The 17,701-nt window shown below is 37.2% G+C and overlaps 1 protein-coding gene across 1 annotated transcript in view; it reads right to left on the bottom strand.

Annotated features, from left to right (window-relative positions):
- The window catches only part of LOC145684613 (leukocyte elastase inhibitor-like), an 89,077-nt gene extending 71,706 nt beyond the window's left edge, over positions 1 to 17,371 (bottom strand). The window contains exon 1 of the mRNA XM_081757000.1: positions 17,293 to 17,371. Within this exon, the coding sequence (XP_081613126.1) occupies positions 17,293 to 17,311 (19 nt within the window). The 5' untranslated portion in view covers positions 17,312 to 17,371. The remainder of the gene's footprint in view (positions 1 to 17,292) is intronic.
- Between the last annotated feature and the right edge of the window lie 330 nt (positions 17,372 to 17,701).

Genomic DNA, 17,701 nt, shown 5'->3' with positions numbered 1-17,701 from the left:
AACATCCCTACGCTCAAAAATCCGATTTCAAATGTGTTTTTCGAACAGAAATGTGATTATTTGTGTCCGATTGCCACAAAGGAAAGCGAGATAAAATTGATGACTCCCAGAATAAGCCTCTAATCTGCCCGTCTTCTAATCTCGAAGACAACTCTGCTTTCCTGATCCCCCACAGTATTATTTTTCAATTTCACAAATATTTCAAACATTGCTAAAAGAAATATTATAGGAACGGTTTCACCCGTCTCCCAGAATGTTGAAGACAAATTTCCACCGCTTTGTCTTTCAAGTTATAAATGCGTGGTTTAGTTAAACATAATGCTATCTTACATTTCCAAAATTTCGAGTAAACTAGAAGAGAAGTTTGATAATTTCCAAGTAATTCAAGAAATGACACATTCTAAACAAGCTTTCCCTGCCATCTGTAAGGACATATCCGAAATAAAACTACCTACATACTCTTCTATGATTCGATCACAACCCGTTTCACCTACTCAATTTCATCGGAAATTGCGTTTATCATTATGTTCACCGGAGAAGCTCAAATAACAAATTTCCTGTAGTATTTTATAGATGTCAATGTTGCCAATTCTACAGTCCATTATGAACTGCTTCAGTTGATGGCTTCCAACTTCTTTATGTTATATACTAGAAGTATCTGAGATGAAGTCTGGTTTAACACTTCGTCAATATGAGTCGCGATTTCCCCGAACAATTTTCGTTCTCGTTGTCAGACCTTTTCCAATTCTGGTTACTGCGACTAAACATATGATAGTGAACATCAATTATAAAGGTAATCAAGAAAGTGCTGTCGTTTTTGTGGAGATCTGTGTTCAATTGGCCTTCAAACCGTGAGTTGAATGCGAATGCAGATAAGGCGAAGGTCAGTTGTTGGTTTGGGTATATCCAACATACTAACTGGTTGTGGCAGTTCAGTTACACAGTGAACTTGTGTAAGGACAGAGTGGACATTGCACCTCCACAGAGCGTCATAAGGGCGTGCATGCTGTACGAGTTCAAACTGGGGTCAAGCGCTGCTGCAACGGTGCGGAAGGTATGCCAGGCCTTTGGTTAGGGTGTTGTGATTCTACAGACAATGCAGCGGTGGTTTAACAAGTTTAAGGACGGTGACGAAAAACTAGAAAGACGCACCACATGCTGTAAAACCAACGTATGTACAAAATGAAGACCTTCAGGCAGCAATTGAGATGAACAGTGGCCGGACATGTGAGAAATTGGGACTACAATTCAGTGTGAGTGGACAAACTATTTGACAGCACTTCCATCAACTTGGGAAGCACTACAAGTTGTGTGGATGGGTCCCTCATGATTTGACTCAGAACCAGAAGGCAACGCGAGCAGACAACTGTGTTTCTTTAATGTCTCGTCTGAGGAAGGAGTCATTTCTTTACAGAGTGTTGACATGTGGTAAGAAGTGGATACTGTACGAAGCTCCACGGCGCCGTCATCATTGGTTAACATCCCATGAACCGGTTCCAAAACACCCGAAACCAGTACTGCACCAGAAGAAGGTCCCACTGTGTGTTTGGTGGACTGCTCACGACATTGTGCATCGGGAATTGCTACCAGCTGGTCAGAGCATCAATGCAACTGTGTAATGTCAGCAGTTGAGCCGTGTTCAAGAAAAACTGAAAACTCTGGAGCCAGCACTTCTGAATCGCAAAGAGGTCCTCCTGTTACAGGACAACGCTAAGCCCCGCGTGGCTAGGATAAGCCGGGACACCATTCTACGCCTTGGATGGGAAACACTATTGCATCCGTCATATTTCCCGGACATTGCACTGTGCATTCGTTGGACAATCACCTTAGAGAACGCCAATTCAAATCTCAAGTAAGAGGTGTAAAATACACGTGATACCTTCTTCGCTTCACGAACCAACAAGTTCTACCACGATGGAATCCATGGCCTTCCAGAACGTTAGCAGAAGTTCGTCGATGCTGATGGTGACTATTTTTGATCTTCCAGATACGTCTTAGGTGATATATCTAGTTCGAAGGTGGTGGGTGAAAAAGCGACAGAACTTTCTTAGTTACCATTTTATATGAAGATGAAATAGATTTCGCTAATGTAACACTGTACTTATTTCTTTTCTTCTATTTTTGAAATAGAGCTAAGGTTTTGTATCTCCTAAGCCAGAGGTTCTCAGTGTGGTAAACGCACAACTGGTGGTACACTAGCCGCTATTAGTAATGTGTATGACTTATAATGGTGTTAACAATTAATATGCATGGTGGTATACCAGTAGGAAAGGTTGAGAAGTCCTGTTCCAAATATCCAAACAAATTAATTACGTGCAGTACTTTCAGTTTATCTTTCTTAACAGAATACATACAGTCGAAACCGATACGGTAAGTAGAGAAAATAGATCACGATAAAACACCGACATTTGCATTATCATTGTTTAGTATTGTATAGTATTTCAAAACATTTTGTTTCTCTTGATCAAGTTCCTTCATATCTTTGTTGTTCTGTAATATTGTGGCTGGTTACTTATTCCTTTTTAGTTCTGTATACAATGTATTTACTATCTACCTGACTGTAACACATTTTGTAGTTAGAAGCTACTGTCACAACATTATTATTATGCCAATACATAAATAAAATAAGTTCAACATCATGATAGTGTCATTTTTTCTGTTTTCTCAATTCCTACAACAAATATTTAATGTGTATACCCAATCTATTAAGTACTATGTCATAAAATAAATAAATGTATGAAAAAAGAAACGAAAGAACGTTGAATCCTTAGAAGTGCATTAGTTATTTTCTGTTCATTGATGGCCAAAGGGATAAATGCAAGCAGATGACCAGGGAAGAATTATGGATTGGTCATGTAAGAGGAAACAGCAAAATCCCGAGAAATTACAGTCAAGATATTGTCCACCAGAAATAGTGGTGCTATTCTAACTTTTAGCAACCGGTTCTCTCTCTTTCTTTCTTTCTTTCTTTTTCTCTCTCTCTCTTTCTCTCTCGTTTTCTTTCTTTCTTTCTTTCTTTCTTTCTTTCTTTCTTTCTTTCTTTCTCTCTCTCTCTCTGGAGAGAGAGAGAGAGATTGTAGGTGGATAGATATATATATACACTTCTCAAACATACAAGGCAGACAAAAGGATTTTTTCTTTACTTGATACCACAAGCGACTAATAGCGACTTATACAGTATCCTGATACAAAGTGGTGTGAAGACATTATGTAGCACTGCAAATGTCTTGGAAATGAGTTGTGCAAGATGGATTTTTTTATCACAATATTGAAAATACCTTCATCTAGCAATGGTTCGACAACTGTTCACAATGGTGTTTCAAATATAAATAACCCTTCACCGTTTCATTTATGTGATCCCAGTTCTCATTCTTGGTATCTCATGTGCATGTGTGTATGTGTGTATGTGTGTCTGTTTATATCTGGCTATTACAAACGGTTCCTCAAACTCAAAATATTTTAACAATCGGTTCTAGCGAACCGGCTGAATACCACCATTGACCATAAACTCACATGACATGAAATCAAATCAAAGATCTTTCACAACCTGAGATGAGCTCTCCATACTTTTAAAATAATACCCATAATTCCAAAATGAGATTTTTTCTTAAGTGAGTTTGTTCGAGATATGGCAACTTAGCTAAATTCATAATGCAACATTGCTCTAATAGATATTCCGTCTTTACAGAAGAAACTCATAAATAGCGCTTACAAGAACTTGTTATGTTAAAATACATAGGAATCAAGGTTATATTATAAAATACTTCATGTTGCAGTGTTGATTGCAAATGCAAACAAAATAGTATCTCGTGCCTGGTGTTCGTTTAATTTATTAGACACCCTAAGACTTGCGTTTATAAGGGCCACGATGGTACACCTTGTCTCAAAAAGGTTGAGCGCATTCTTTATTGGTGTTTTGAGGCAAAAATTTTCTAAGTCCAGCTTCGGGTATCTTCGGGAAAAAGTAAGCCAGGTTCGAACCTCCAAGCCAGCCTTTGCAATCGGGAAAAAGTTTGCAGATGTGTTTTTCTTCTTTTAAATATAATAAGACTTGTTACCAAGTGTTTAAAAAAGCAACATTGATTGAAATACTTAATGATACAATATTTCGAAACCTTGCACAGGCTTGTTTGTCATTTAGCTCTCTATACGTAATGGAGCATTTAAATACGTTAAAGAATCTTTCCATATGTAAAAGAATGCTCAAAGTTAAGAAATAGAACATAATTATCGCCTGTGTACTAAAATAAAAGTCAAAGTAGAACAGAAACAGCGTTTGTCATGGATATGAATGTCATAATTATCTTGAGATCCGTTATACATCGCTAGAAGCTTAGATCTAGAAGTCCTTGTGTTAGCTCATTGGTAAGCTGTCGGATTTCAAATCATAAGGTTGTGAGTTCGAATCCCATCTGGGTCAATACTTTTTTTAAAATTATATTTTCCGCAATGCATGAAAAATTATATAAAATAATTACATTAAAATACATAAGTTGTTTATATATAACATAATAATTGCAGAACATAGTAATTATTATGTTTAAAATATAACATCTGAGATAATTTTCACAGTAGGTCGTTATTATATATGAGAATGTTAAATACAAGTTAGGAAAATCGTTTAATAGCAATAAATAAGTTATGTAGTGTATTTATTTGCAGTTATTTGTCATACAGATTTAACTTCTCAATATTCTCATTACAGTATGTTATTTATATTCGTGAAATACAGTATATTCCTACGGATATAGAAAGTGTATAAACAGAGTATCCAAAGTCGTATCCTGCTTCAAGACACATAGCTTTTCCCGATCCCCTTAACGTCACGGGAAGAAACACAAATTCTCTTTAGAACGGAATGTCGTTACTTAGAGTCTCATTCGAATACGTTGAATATGCTTTTGTGTATTCATCTCTCTCTCTCTCTCTCTCTCTTTCGCTTTGTTTATGTGTGTGTGTGTGTGTTGCGGAATATCCCAAGTTGAATACAACATTTGCAAAGTATATGAGCATCATTGTCATCGAATACCAGAAATTGAAAGTCGTGTTTCTTCAGGTTAGGTTTGCGTGTTCATGCTAGCTCACTGGTAGAGTACGGACTTGCCACTGAAGAGGTCTTGAGTTCAAAGCCTACAGCTAATTATCATTCTTTTGTTAGTAGGATTGCACAGAAATCGGATACAAGGAGTGGTTTACTTCTAGAAATATTTTCAGAAGCGTTTAGGTAGCCCTGAAAAGGGCTGTTTTCGGGAGTTAAGGCGGGGACATTAATATTGTGTCCAAGACCCTTCTGAATTTATTACACGCTTCATTCTTCTGGGCATGGAATCTATTACATGGGTGACAAATCTATCTCCTTCCCCTACCTCCAGCCATGCTTCGGAAACAAGATGCCACAGGTCATCCTGAGTTCTTGGTGGATCTGCCTCAGGCCAACTTTCCCTTAGAGTACGCTTCACTTCTGCTCACATATTTTCCATGAGATTGAGGTCTGCTCCACGAGGCGGCCAGTCGATTAAATCAATCTCAGGGTGCCATGCGAACCATTCCTGAACCACACGGGAATTATGTATTGGCGACTGGTATTGCTGGAACTGAATTACACCATCAGGCTGAAACAGATGGCACCATGATATTACTGATAATGTCTAAGTACTGAGCATTGTCCAGATGTCCTTCAATTCTATGAAGCTGTCCTGCTCCGCGACTGGAAATCCAACCCCAACATAAAATAGATACATGGCCACTGCGATTGCAAGCAGCCACATATCCATGGTCATATCGGGTGCCTCTCGGACGATACACAAAACGGCGTCCCTCCTTTTATGTTGTGAATATGGATTCATCTGAGAAAACTACGTTTTCCCAATTGAGACCCACATTCGCCTGTGCAAACGCGAGACGGTAAATTTTGTGGTCGTCTGAGAGTTTTTCCTTCACGGCAGCAACACGGCCACGTAACCCAGCATGACGAAGCCTTCGCAAAGCTGTATGCTTACTACCAGGAAAGAGAGAAGCTTCCCTTATCTGTCTAGACGTCCTTAGTGGGTCTAACCGGGCTTCGTTTACTAATCTCGCATCTTGGGCTTCGGTTGACACATGCGGACGACCAGGAGATCGTAAATTACCAGTCTGACCTGTAGCACCATATTTCCGAATCCATTGCCTTCCTGTAGAGGCCGGGACACCTACTCGCCTGCTAGCTGCAGTTGCAGAATAACCTTCCAACTCCCATAAAGTAATTACTGCTGTACGTCTATCCATAGTTACCAATGTTCTGAGCTGTGAGAAGAAAGCAATAGGTAAAAGCTAGTACCTGACGTGTGATTGGTTACTTGCACGACACGCCTATTGTGGGGAACAGCGTTGCCAGATCTAGCATAATTTGCATGTCTCTAGCACCTAGCATCTTGCTTTTAGCATCCTGCCCAAATCTAGCACAATTTCAGCAAGTTATCAAAAAGCCGTAAAACCTGGAGAAGTTGGTCGTGGGAAGAAAAAGAACGGCAGAAATGTATCCTCTTCCATTGATTCATACACTCGGTAAACCATACAGGCAGTCTTATTTTCCTAAGTAAGTTCGGAACGGCTTTGGGCTTTTTTTTTTTTTATTTTGTGGCTCCACTCAGGGTTTTCTAATCCTTTAACTCCGAGGCATGGGCGGAGCTATGGGGGCCATTCTCCCCCCAACTTTTTGACAACTTCACCATCTTTACTTCTGACTTCATGATCATATCTATTCCTGAAATGACAGCTCCGAGACCGACCAAAAATCTGCCCCCTCCCCCAGCAGACGATTCCCAACTCCGCTTATGCTGCGAAGTAATTTTCTTTCAAAATATGTAAACAAAAACTTTGCATTCATTTATACGATATATACGCCATTGAGTTTGGCAACGACTGCAGTAATTTAGTTGAGTTAAAATTTTGGTGCGTGAAGTATTGAGTTCTATCCATGCATTCTTGCTCTCTGTGTATTTTAAGTTACGTTATCGTATCTCAACTTTGTTTTTTTTTTTTTTTTAACTCCTGAATTAGTAATTATGATGATCTAGCATAATTTGACCGAATCTAGCATAAGTTCGATCAGGTTTTGGAATAATTCCGAGCTGTGAGTCTGGCAACGCTGGTGGCGAACGACTTGGTCAACGACTCGCGAAAGAAATCTGAAAATGGTGCGCCGTAATAATAATAATAAAAACAGTTTTTATAAAGGAATATTAATACATACGAAAAGCTGTTTAAAGAATGAATTGTTATACTGACTTTACACGTATAAAAACATATACCATATACCAAACAGATTGAGCGATATGATTATAGCTGTTTTGAGACGAACACTTTCGAAGTCCAACTTCGGGTGTCTTCGGAAAACAGTAAACTAAAGCTGCTGGTTCGAACCTCCAAAGCCAACCTTAGTAATCGGGAAAAGATGTACAGATATGTTTTTCCTTCTGTTAAATATAATAAGACATGTTGAAATGGTATTAACTGTAGAAAAAAGTAACATTGATTGAAATACTTAATGATACAATATTTCGAGACTATGTATTCACACTCTCGTTTCGTCATTGTGATTTCCATACGGAAAAGAGCATTTACGTATGAGCTCAGTTATATTTCAGAAGCAGCTTCCGAAAAGCGGTCATGTTAGCTCAGTGGTACACCACCGCTCGTTTAAATCGTGAGTTCGATACCCGTTCAGGTGAGATTCCTTTATGATATTCTACTTTCCTCAATGCATGAAAATTACGTAAAATAGTTACATTACAATTCGTCAGTTGTATATATATTTTCATATCATCAGTTGTATATATGAGTTGAATATATATATTCATATCATCAGTTGTATATATCAGTTGAATATATATATTCATATCATTTCACGACATAAGTAATTCTTATCATTAAAATATAACATCTGAGGTATTCACAGAACGTCGGTGTGTTATGTGTGAATATTGAATACAAATTTAAAAAATCGTGTAATAGCAATAAATAAGTTATGTAATATATTTATTTGCAGCTACTTTCATCGCAGATAACTTCTCAATATTCGCATTACAGCATTTAGGTAGAGCATATCGAAAATCGGATCGTGGTTCAAGACAAAAACCTAGCTAGCCCCAAACTGTCACGTAAGAAATTCACGAATCGCAAAAGTAAAGTGAAGAGATTGAGAGCGGTAATTCCTTAATCGCTCTCTCTCAACTCTCTCTTATCTGCATTTATACATATAAAAGTGTATGTATGTATGTTCCATCATAACTCATGTATGCCTAGAGCAGGGTTTCTCAACCTGGGAGTCGCGGCCCCTAGGGGATCGCGAAGATAGGCGGAAGAGATAAATATTGTTAGAATCTAATACCAGAAATTATTTTTACATATTATTTTTAATTTTGTTCTGATAGGCATACTTTTATTTTTTATACACACTGTAAAGAACAATAAAAAATAAGTCTACTGAACATTTTCAAAGGGTGTAGAATTCGTGTTACTATTCGGTTCAAAGTCTCTTGTCGCGAATTCTGTCGAGAAATTTGAAGCTTAAAATATACAAAACGATAATCATGCCTGTTGTTCTGTATGGTTGCGAAACATGGTCGCTTACTCTGAGGGAAGAACATAGACTGAAAGTATTTGAGAACAGGATCCTGAGAAGAATATTCGGACCCAAGAGGAACGAGAATGGGGAATGGCGGAAGCTTCATAACGAGGAACTACATAGTTTATACGGTTTACCCAACATTGTTAGGGTCGTCAAGTCTAGGAGGCTTAGGTGGGCAGGTCATGTAGCTAGAATGGAAGAAAGTAGAAACGCTTTGAAAGTCTTGACTGGAAGACCAAACGGAAAACGACCATTAGGAAGACCTAGGGGCAGATGGGAGGACAATATTAAGATGGATCTCGCTGAGATAAGAATACAAAGTAGAAACTGGATCCAATTGGCTAAGGATAGAAGTCAGTGTAGAGCTTTTGTGAACGCGGCATTGAACCTCCGGGTTCCATAGGCCATAGAGTTAGTTAGTTAGTAGAGTTGTTTAAAAATGAATTTAAATCAAAGAGGTATGATATAAAACTAATGAGAACTGTATATAGAAATACTAGAAAATACACATGAAACAAAACCTGCACATTGAAATACAATTAAAATTAAAACCTAATGAGATACCTAAGCATGGTGTAATTTCACTAGTGCAGCAATGCCCGGTTCAATCTTCATGACGAATATTATCAAGCCGTTTTCAACTGATAAGCGATTTCTTATCTTTGTTTTAATGTTTACCATTAAAAAAAACACTTTCGCACAAGTACGATATAGCAAATGGAATTATTACTTTTAAAGCAGCAATCACCAGACCAGGATATTCTTCTCTCCTCATCAGGCAGAACTTGTCCAAGTCTTCGTTACAGAAAACCAGTTGCAAAGACTTGTCGCATGATCATTCTATTATTTGGTCAAGAAGTTGTGGGCTTAGATCGGATACGTTAATGGCCTCTTCAATGAAGGAGTTTAACATCCATCTTGAACCAGCACCTTCGTCGTTGGGAATATAGATATTACAGTTACTGTATCCACTGTCAGTGCCGGGCGCCGAAAAGAGGGGCCACACATTTCGGAGGAAGTGTGTTACTCAAGTTAGGAAAGTGCATGTGCACATGTGTAAAATAGAAGGAAAAACGTAATAAAATGTGCTCAAAATTAAGGAAAGGTAGGGTTTATTTTGAAAATGTTATTGAGCTTCGTGCCAACCATGGTGGCGCTTCGTAGCTTGTCTGTCGACGTCACTCATATATACGGTGACATCGTACTATACTCTCGCCCCGGGCAATGATTTTCCATGGCACTGTTCACTATAAACAAAAAAAAATGGATTCTACTATTGTAGAAATAGGTATGTTAAAAATCCCACACAAGCTTATTATAAAACAAATTATAAAAGGGTCGCTGGCAAGAGCGTGTGATAAAAGGGGATCGTGATAGGAATTAGATTGAGAACCACTGGCCTAGAGTAATTTTAACCACATTTCTTATAGTTTCAAAAAGAGTGCTGTCGGGTTACCTATGGTGAATGGGAGGGGGATACATATAAAAGATTGCTAGAAAATGATCGATATTAGATTCATAGTTTTCGGGGTCGCTTAGATAAATAGTGAGACTTTCAATTTCGCTTAACTCCGATTAAGCTCTCATTAGTAGGGATGGGCACGAACGACTTTTCTTTGAAACTCTACTCGACTCGAAACAGACATCTTTGAGGTCTACTCTTGGACTCGGCGCGAAAAATATCTTCCAACTCGACTCGGATTAGAGTCAAGTCGAACCAAAACGAGCCAAATCCTGTGTGTAGTCCTACCTAGACAATACATAGACAATAATTATTCTATCATCAATTATACTACTGTTACTACAAATAATAATAATAATAATAATAATAATAATAATAATAATAATTATTATTATTATTATTATTATTATTATTATTATTATTATTATTATTATTATTATTATTATTATTATTATTATTATTATTATTATTATTATGACAACACCGTGTACAAACATGAACGATAGATGGTTAGTAAAGGAATACTAAAAGCTAGTTGACTGCCGACGTCGGTAGTCATGAAGTCTACAAGGCAAGGACATCGTTCATTACCCTAAGCTGTAAGCGTCGGTGGACTACAGATGGTCAACTATTAACCTCTCGCCAGAAATTGGTGGCCCCGCAGCGACGATCCGTGATGGCCCAAGTTCCATTTTGAAAACTTTACTACCAGCGGCAGAGACGCGATGAAACGCCAACGAACCACAAAATTACTCTCCCAAAATATGTTAAAATGCCTATATGTGTGATATTTTATATTTAGGTGAAACAAAAAAACACAAAACAAATACCCCGGGGGGACGCGAACTATCAATATTACGATTACTAGGCACGTGTTCTTCTGACTTCCCCACGGAAACGATCATAAAAAGCTTGGCTGTTGAAGGATAAATCATTGACGTCTTAATTTAGCCAATCAGACAAACCCCTACATCTCGAGTTCTAGGAGGTCATACCGTGAACCGTTTCAGATTTATTGCTTTCTGGTGGAGTACTATCCATGCGCAAAATTTGAGCATAATAGCCGACATGCATCTTCGGTGCCTCTTATCTTTAGTACAATTTTAACCAGAGATGGTGTGGGTCAATGAAAATTTGATCCACGACCCACCATGACCCACTATGACCCACCACCCAAATGACCCATTGGCCCACTCTGACCCATCAACCATCGTGATCCACTCTGACCCACCACCAACTATGAACCACTCTGAACCATTGCGACCAACTCCGAACCACCAAAACCCATCGACATCAACTCTGACCGATGACCCACGTCCTCCTCTCCATTGACTAAAGAGATTACACTTGTAATAAAACAAGACTGTGAAATTATCACTTATCGGAGTTTGAATTTCTACCGTCATTGGCTCAAGCACCTCTTTGTTACAATACTGGTGGGTCTGACCTTTACGATATATAATGGCAAAGTGTTTCTCATCTTCCGAATTAAAATGAATTTAAATTTATCATATGTAATTATTTCTTTGTTGCCTTACAGACACATTTCAGTAGAAAATAGGGTGAACTTTAAAAGTTTCGAATCAAGGAAAAGTAGACCAACGTAAAAAAAAAAAAAAAAAAAAAGAGAGAGAGAGAGAGAGAGAGAGAAACTAATTTTCTATATAATTAAGCATGCCGTACTAATTGGAAATGCCCATGTAATGAAGTTTAGAATACAAATTTTATGGCCATTTTTCTCTAACTTTATGGCTTGATTGCCTTATGCTCGGAACGCTCCATATATTAAACACCAGCTTCAGCAATTATAAATAGAAAGCAGTGGGTATAAAATTCAAAAAGAACTTTAGTTTGCATTACTCAATTTTTTTCTCAACTAATATCAATCGTTTTCGATTATTTTTACAAATCAACCCACTACCAATTTCCAATATATAGAAAATGCACCCCCGTCCCCCCGCTCATAAAAGACAATTTTAAAAATGCCAGGGTATATTCTCTTTATTTTTAATAAAGAGTTATATGCTGAATTTCAGCTCTCAGTTGAACGGCTTGTGAGATACTAAATTTTTCGCAAAAATTCGGACTTCTACTCCCCCTAAGGATATGTATTATAATGAAAGTGACACGCGTATGATAACTTCCCAGTTGGGATTGGAGCCTGATTATATACCAAACGTCAATTCATTTGACTTTGCAATTTGACCGTGATGATTACGCAGACATAGTTACTTTCAATTTTGTATGATACATATCCTTATTTCATATGTTACAGATGATTCAAAAATATTTTTTCAAGCAGTTAGCTCCTCTAGAATCTCACAGGCTGCATCCCAAAGTCCAACTCCTACTATCCTATGACAATCCAAAAGTGACTGAACTTTTTTTATTAGGAACAAATGACAAAAGAAAAATGGAGATCTTGAAAGTAAAATGTAGAAAAGCTCGGTGCCCCCAATAACTCCATATTTCTCCGCCCCTTCATTCCGAACTTAAAAATAAAACTTAATTCGAATATGGTTAATTAGTGAATTTATTACAGTTAAATTCCACTCACTACATGCTACAGCTACAACTATGTAAGAAAAAATAACAACTGTGAAACATGTTCTGAATTACTATTACATTTCCTACGCTATTATTAAACATATTAGAATAGTAAAAGAGGATTGTTCGTGAAATAGTATATTTGCTCATGATTTTTAATTTTTTCATACGGAAAAAATTAAAATATTATTCAAGTTTTAAAATTTGCACTCTGCAAATATGTTGCCCTCTAGGCAATGGGACTAATGTGGACTAATGGGAAATGCTGCACTGTTAGCGGCGCTAGAAACTTACGATTCGATTATAATATCGGTTGATTTCGATATCTTTATGTCGCTACGTAACCACCCTGGGTGCTAATGGGAGCTTAATTGGACTTGAATTGAAAGTAGAGCTATTCACCTAAGCGACCACGAAACTATGGATTCAATAATAATATCGACCCGTTTCTAGCATTTTTGATATGTATCCCGACAGTACTATTTTTCCAGACTGTAAGAAATATAGTTAAAATTGCTCTAGATATATCAGAATTATGTTGAAACACACACATAAATCCACTTTTATATTCTGTATAAATAGAGAGAGAGTGAGCGAGCGAGAGAGGGCGACTCAAGGCATCACCACTTCCACATTGCAAAAGCATATATCAGGAATTGAATTGAAAATCTATGTAAAGACTTTCTGCTGTGGCATGCTTCATAAGGACAATTCCAGTCTGCTCACGTGACCTTTGGGGTTCATGAATTTTTTTGCGAGCGTTCCGACTTTGGATTCTCTGTTTATACCCTCTGTTTATGCATCGAATAACTTTTCAAGAACATAAATGACATTCTATATTATGAATGTTGAGAATTACTCTCTATATGACAAATAGCTGCAAATAAATACACTACATGATTTATTTATTGCTATTGAACGAGTTTCTTAACTTGTATTTACATCCTCATATATAATACCGACCTACTGTGAAAATTATCTCAGATGTTATATTTTAAACATAATAATTACTATGTTCTGCAATTGTTATGTTATATATAAACAACTTATGTATTTTAATATAATTATTTTATATAATTTTTCATGCATTGCGGAAAATATAATTAAAAAAAAGTACTGACGCAGATGGGATTCGAACTCACAACCTTATGATTTGAAATCCGACAGCTTACCAATGAGCTAACACAAGGACTTCTAGAGCTAAGCTTCTAGCGATGTATAACGGATCTCAAGATAATTATGACATTCATATCCATGACAAACGCTGTTTCTGTTCTACTTTGACTTTTATTTTAGTACTCAGGCGATAATTATGTTCTATTTCTTAACTTTGAGCATTCTTTTACATATGGAAAGATTCTTTAACGTATTTAAATGCTCCATTACGTATAGAGAGCTAAATGACAAACAAGCATGTGCAAGGTTTCGAAATATTGTATCATTAAGTATTTCAATCAATGTTGCTTTTTTAAACACTTGGTAACAAGTCTTATTATATTTAAAAGAAGAAAAACACATCTGCAAACTTTTTCCCGATTGCAAAGGCTGGCTTGGAGGTTCGAACCTGGCTTACTTTTTCCCGAAGATACCCGAAGCTGGACTTAGAAAATTTTTGCCTCAAAACACCAATAAAGAATGCGCTCAACCTTTTTGAGACAAGGTGTACAAAAACAAGATTTAAAAATGATCGTGTGTGTTCTCTGAAGTTTGGACTCAAGTTAGCATGAATTCAACTTAACAGATAAAAATAACAACAATATTAACATTTTACTTAATACCGTGCTAGTCTAGGACTAGCTCGGGAGAGTAATACTCCCGGAAGTGGAAACTAAATACACGGCTCTGATTGGCTGGAGTTATCCGTTTCTTGGCACGTAGCCTACATATAGCAGAAATCAAAACACTAACTGCTGTCGGTCATCGTGGCCGAGCGTCCTAGCCCTCGCTTTTGACGTGAGTTCAAACACGGCCCAAGGATTTAAAAAAAAATCATAACACTTTTTCATTAAAATAAGATAGTAAGACTATTCATGGCTTTGGATTAATTGTTTTAACAAAAGAGACACTGACCAAAGCTTAAAACTTTACTTTATTTTAAATTATAATTTGTAACTGTTTCGGATATCTAGCATATCCTTCTTCAGACACGATCGAAATTAATGAAAATACAGACATATATATAAATGTTGTTAACTCTATATATGACTCTATATATGACTGTTAAAAGAATTTAAAAATTTTTTATAACAATGAATATATATATGACGGTTAAAGAATTTAAACTCTGTTATAACAACATTTATATATATGTCTGTATTTTCATTAATTTCGATCGTGTCTGAAGAAGGATATGCTAGATATCCGAAACAGTTAGAAATTATAATTTAAAATAAAGTAAAGTTTTAAGCTTTGGTCAGTGTCTCTTTTGTTAAAATAAGATGAAAATAATACTGGAAAACGTTATTTACTAACTTTTGTGCAGATAAGTAGTGGTAGTAGTAGTATGAGGATGAGGTGGAGAAGGAAGAGTTGTAGTAGTAGTAGTAGTAGGTACGGGTTAGAAGCCGCGCAGGGCTCATTTTGCTCCACCTTGACCCCATGATATAAATTTTATGACCAACTTAAAACAGCTGGCTAGGGTAGAACGCGACAAAACACTTCCAGGAGTTTTACTCTCCGTAACGGGTCATGATAGTCTCAGTTAAACTTCAGAAATTCACATTTGCTTCTACTTCCCCCCTTCTTGTTCTTCATCCTCCGTCACGATAATCAACATTGTTGTCACAGTATATACCGATAAAGTTAGTTCGGTTCAAGCATGATGTTTGAAATGTATAGGCAGTGTCGGAGTGAGCCTCTCAGGGCCCCTGCTGCAAGATCAATTTAGCGGTCCTACACATGTATTTGCATATGCAATATCCAAAATGTGTAATTATCCTAGCTTTACTGATAACATAAAATCCATTACTAATGTAGAAAAGGGGCCTCGTTCTGTTTGCTCTATTGTAAATTCAGACTATAATGATCGCCATAATTGAACGAGAAATGGCGGCTGTGCCATGTTTTCTAAATGATATTTCTGTTGTAACCTTCGGGAAGGAGCCTGTAAGATATTGGGAGTCCAGGAGAGAAGAACTACAGTAATCTTCTGATATCCCTGGAAATACTCAGTGACGTGCATTTGATGTAGGCCCGAATTTCGTGTTTTTGTTATGTTGTAGATACTTACATAAGGATTGAAAATTTATATATAAAAGAACAAAGTTAAGGGTAGAACCCGGGCCGGTATTCCGGCCCTCTGGCCCTTGTCAGTCCGAGACTGTGTATAGGTATGTCTAAAATTATTTGTCTCTGAAATAATTCGTCATTTCTGAAATAATTCACCCTATAGGTTATATGGTCAAATGACGAGCAACTTCGGCTACAACTGCTTGGTCGTGAGTCGATTTAATGTCAGTCAAGCCAGTAATAGCCTACTATACAAGACAGTATAAAACACAATTTTGCTCAATCGTTGACAAATAATTTAGACTGCCGTCACACTGGATCAAAACTAGCTGTTTTTATATACGTAAGTGGTTTTTGTTTCTAGTATAATCTTGGTAGCTTTTTCATATTAATGATATAGAGTCCATTATGAAAATAATGCGCATGATTTTATTGTGACGCGACTATCCATGGCAGCGTGATAAAAACCGGTCGGACGATGTGGTGGGGAGACTGCCTTTTCAACACAGCCGGTCGTCAGTATGTTCCAAAAAGTGTGAGCGGAAAGACGTGTCTCCGTGTGAAGTGTTTTCTTCAAGTTTGTAACATGGCGCAATGGAGCGTTCGCTTGAACAGCGATACGCCATCAAGTTTTGCATGAAGCTTGGAAAGAATGCAACCGAAACATTTCAGATGCTTCAAGAGGCCTTCAAGGACGACTGCATTTCAAGATCACAGTCCAGGAGGTGGCACAAGGCGTTCAAGGAGGGCCGGAAGGAGGTCGCCGACGAACCCCGTTATGGACGCCCAACAAAGGCCAGAACCGAAGGGAACGAGGATCGTGTGCGCGAAGTTTTGCTTTCCGACCGTCGATTGAGCATCCAGCAAATTCCTAACACCCTACGCATGTCCATATTTGTGGTACATGTGATAGTGACCGAGGATCTGCAACCATGACAATGCCCCCAGCCACACGTCCTTCATCGTTACCAACTTCTGGCCCGGAGCAACACCCAGGTGGACCCCACCCCCTTACAGTCCCGACTTGGCTCCTTGAAACTTTTTCTGTTTCCCCGACTAAAGAGAGAGCTAAAAGGAAAGCATAGGGAGATCGTGGAAAACATCCAAAAACATGTTGCAACGTTCCTCAGAGACATTCCGTTCGAGGACTTTCAGGATACCTTCCAGGCGTGACAGACACGTTTCCGCAAGTGTATTGATGCAGAGGAAGAGTATTTTGAAGAATTATAAGCATTTGTACAGGTCCGAGCAATAAATCTATTTTTCCCATAAAATGCGCAATACTTTTATAATGGACCCTTATAACTTCACATTATATTATTACAGTTATTATTCCGCAGAAATAATTGAAGATATAAAGTTCATCAGTGAAAGCATCATAATGAAATCTTAAATACTTATTAGTTTGAAACTTGCATATCAACTGAAAAAAAAATAATCGCCTTACCTAGAAAAATCAATCTCATTGTTTCAGTATCGGCTCTAAGTAATTAATTATAAATAATACGAAGTCAACAAAAAACCTGAAAATAAAGTAAAAAGTCTGAAATAATTAACTCATAAAGAAATTGCAATTAGTTATATAGATTATCATAAAATGCATACTTTTACGAATGGTTGCGTCTTTAAGACAAGTAACACGATTAAATAAAACCAAGAAACACTGATAAAGAATTAATGAAAATAGAATATGACAAAATTTATAAGAAAAACAAATAAACACTAGCTACTCTACATGTAATATACGGAGTTACAAAGCTCAAAATTGTCTTGAAGACCTACTTATAAAATATTTTCGAAATAAACAGGTTAAAATTAAATCAAATAAGAAAGTATCTAGGACTATGCACAACATT

This window comes from Thermobia domestica, chromosome 5 (assembly GCF_964235325.1).
Source record: "Thermobia domestica chromosome 5, izTheDome1.hap1.1, whole genome shotgun sequence".
Taxonomy (NCBI): Eukaryota; Metazoa; Arthropoda; class Insecta; order Zygentoma; family Lepismatidae; genus Thermobia; species Thermobia domestica.
The sequence above is the reverse complement of the archived record's forward strand: the minus strand, read 5'-3'. Positions and strand labels throughout refer to the sequence as shown.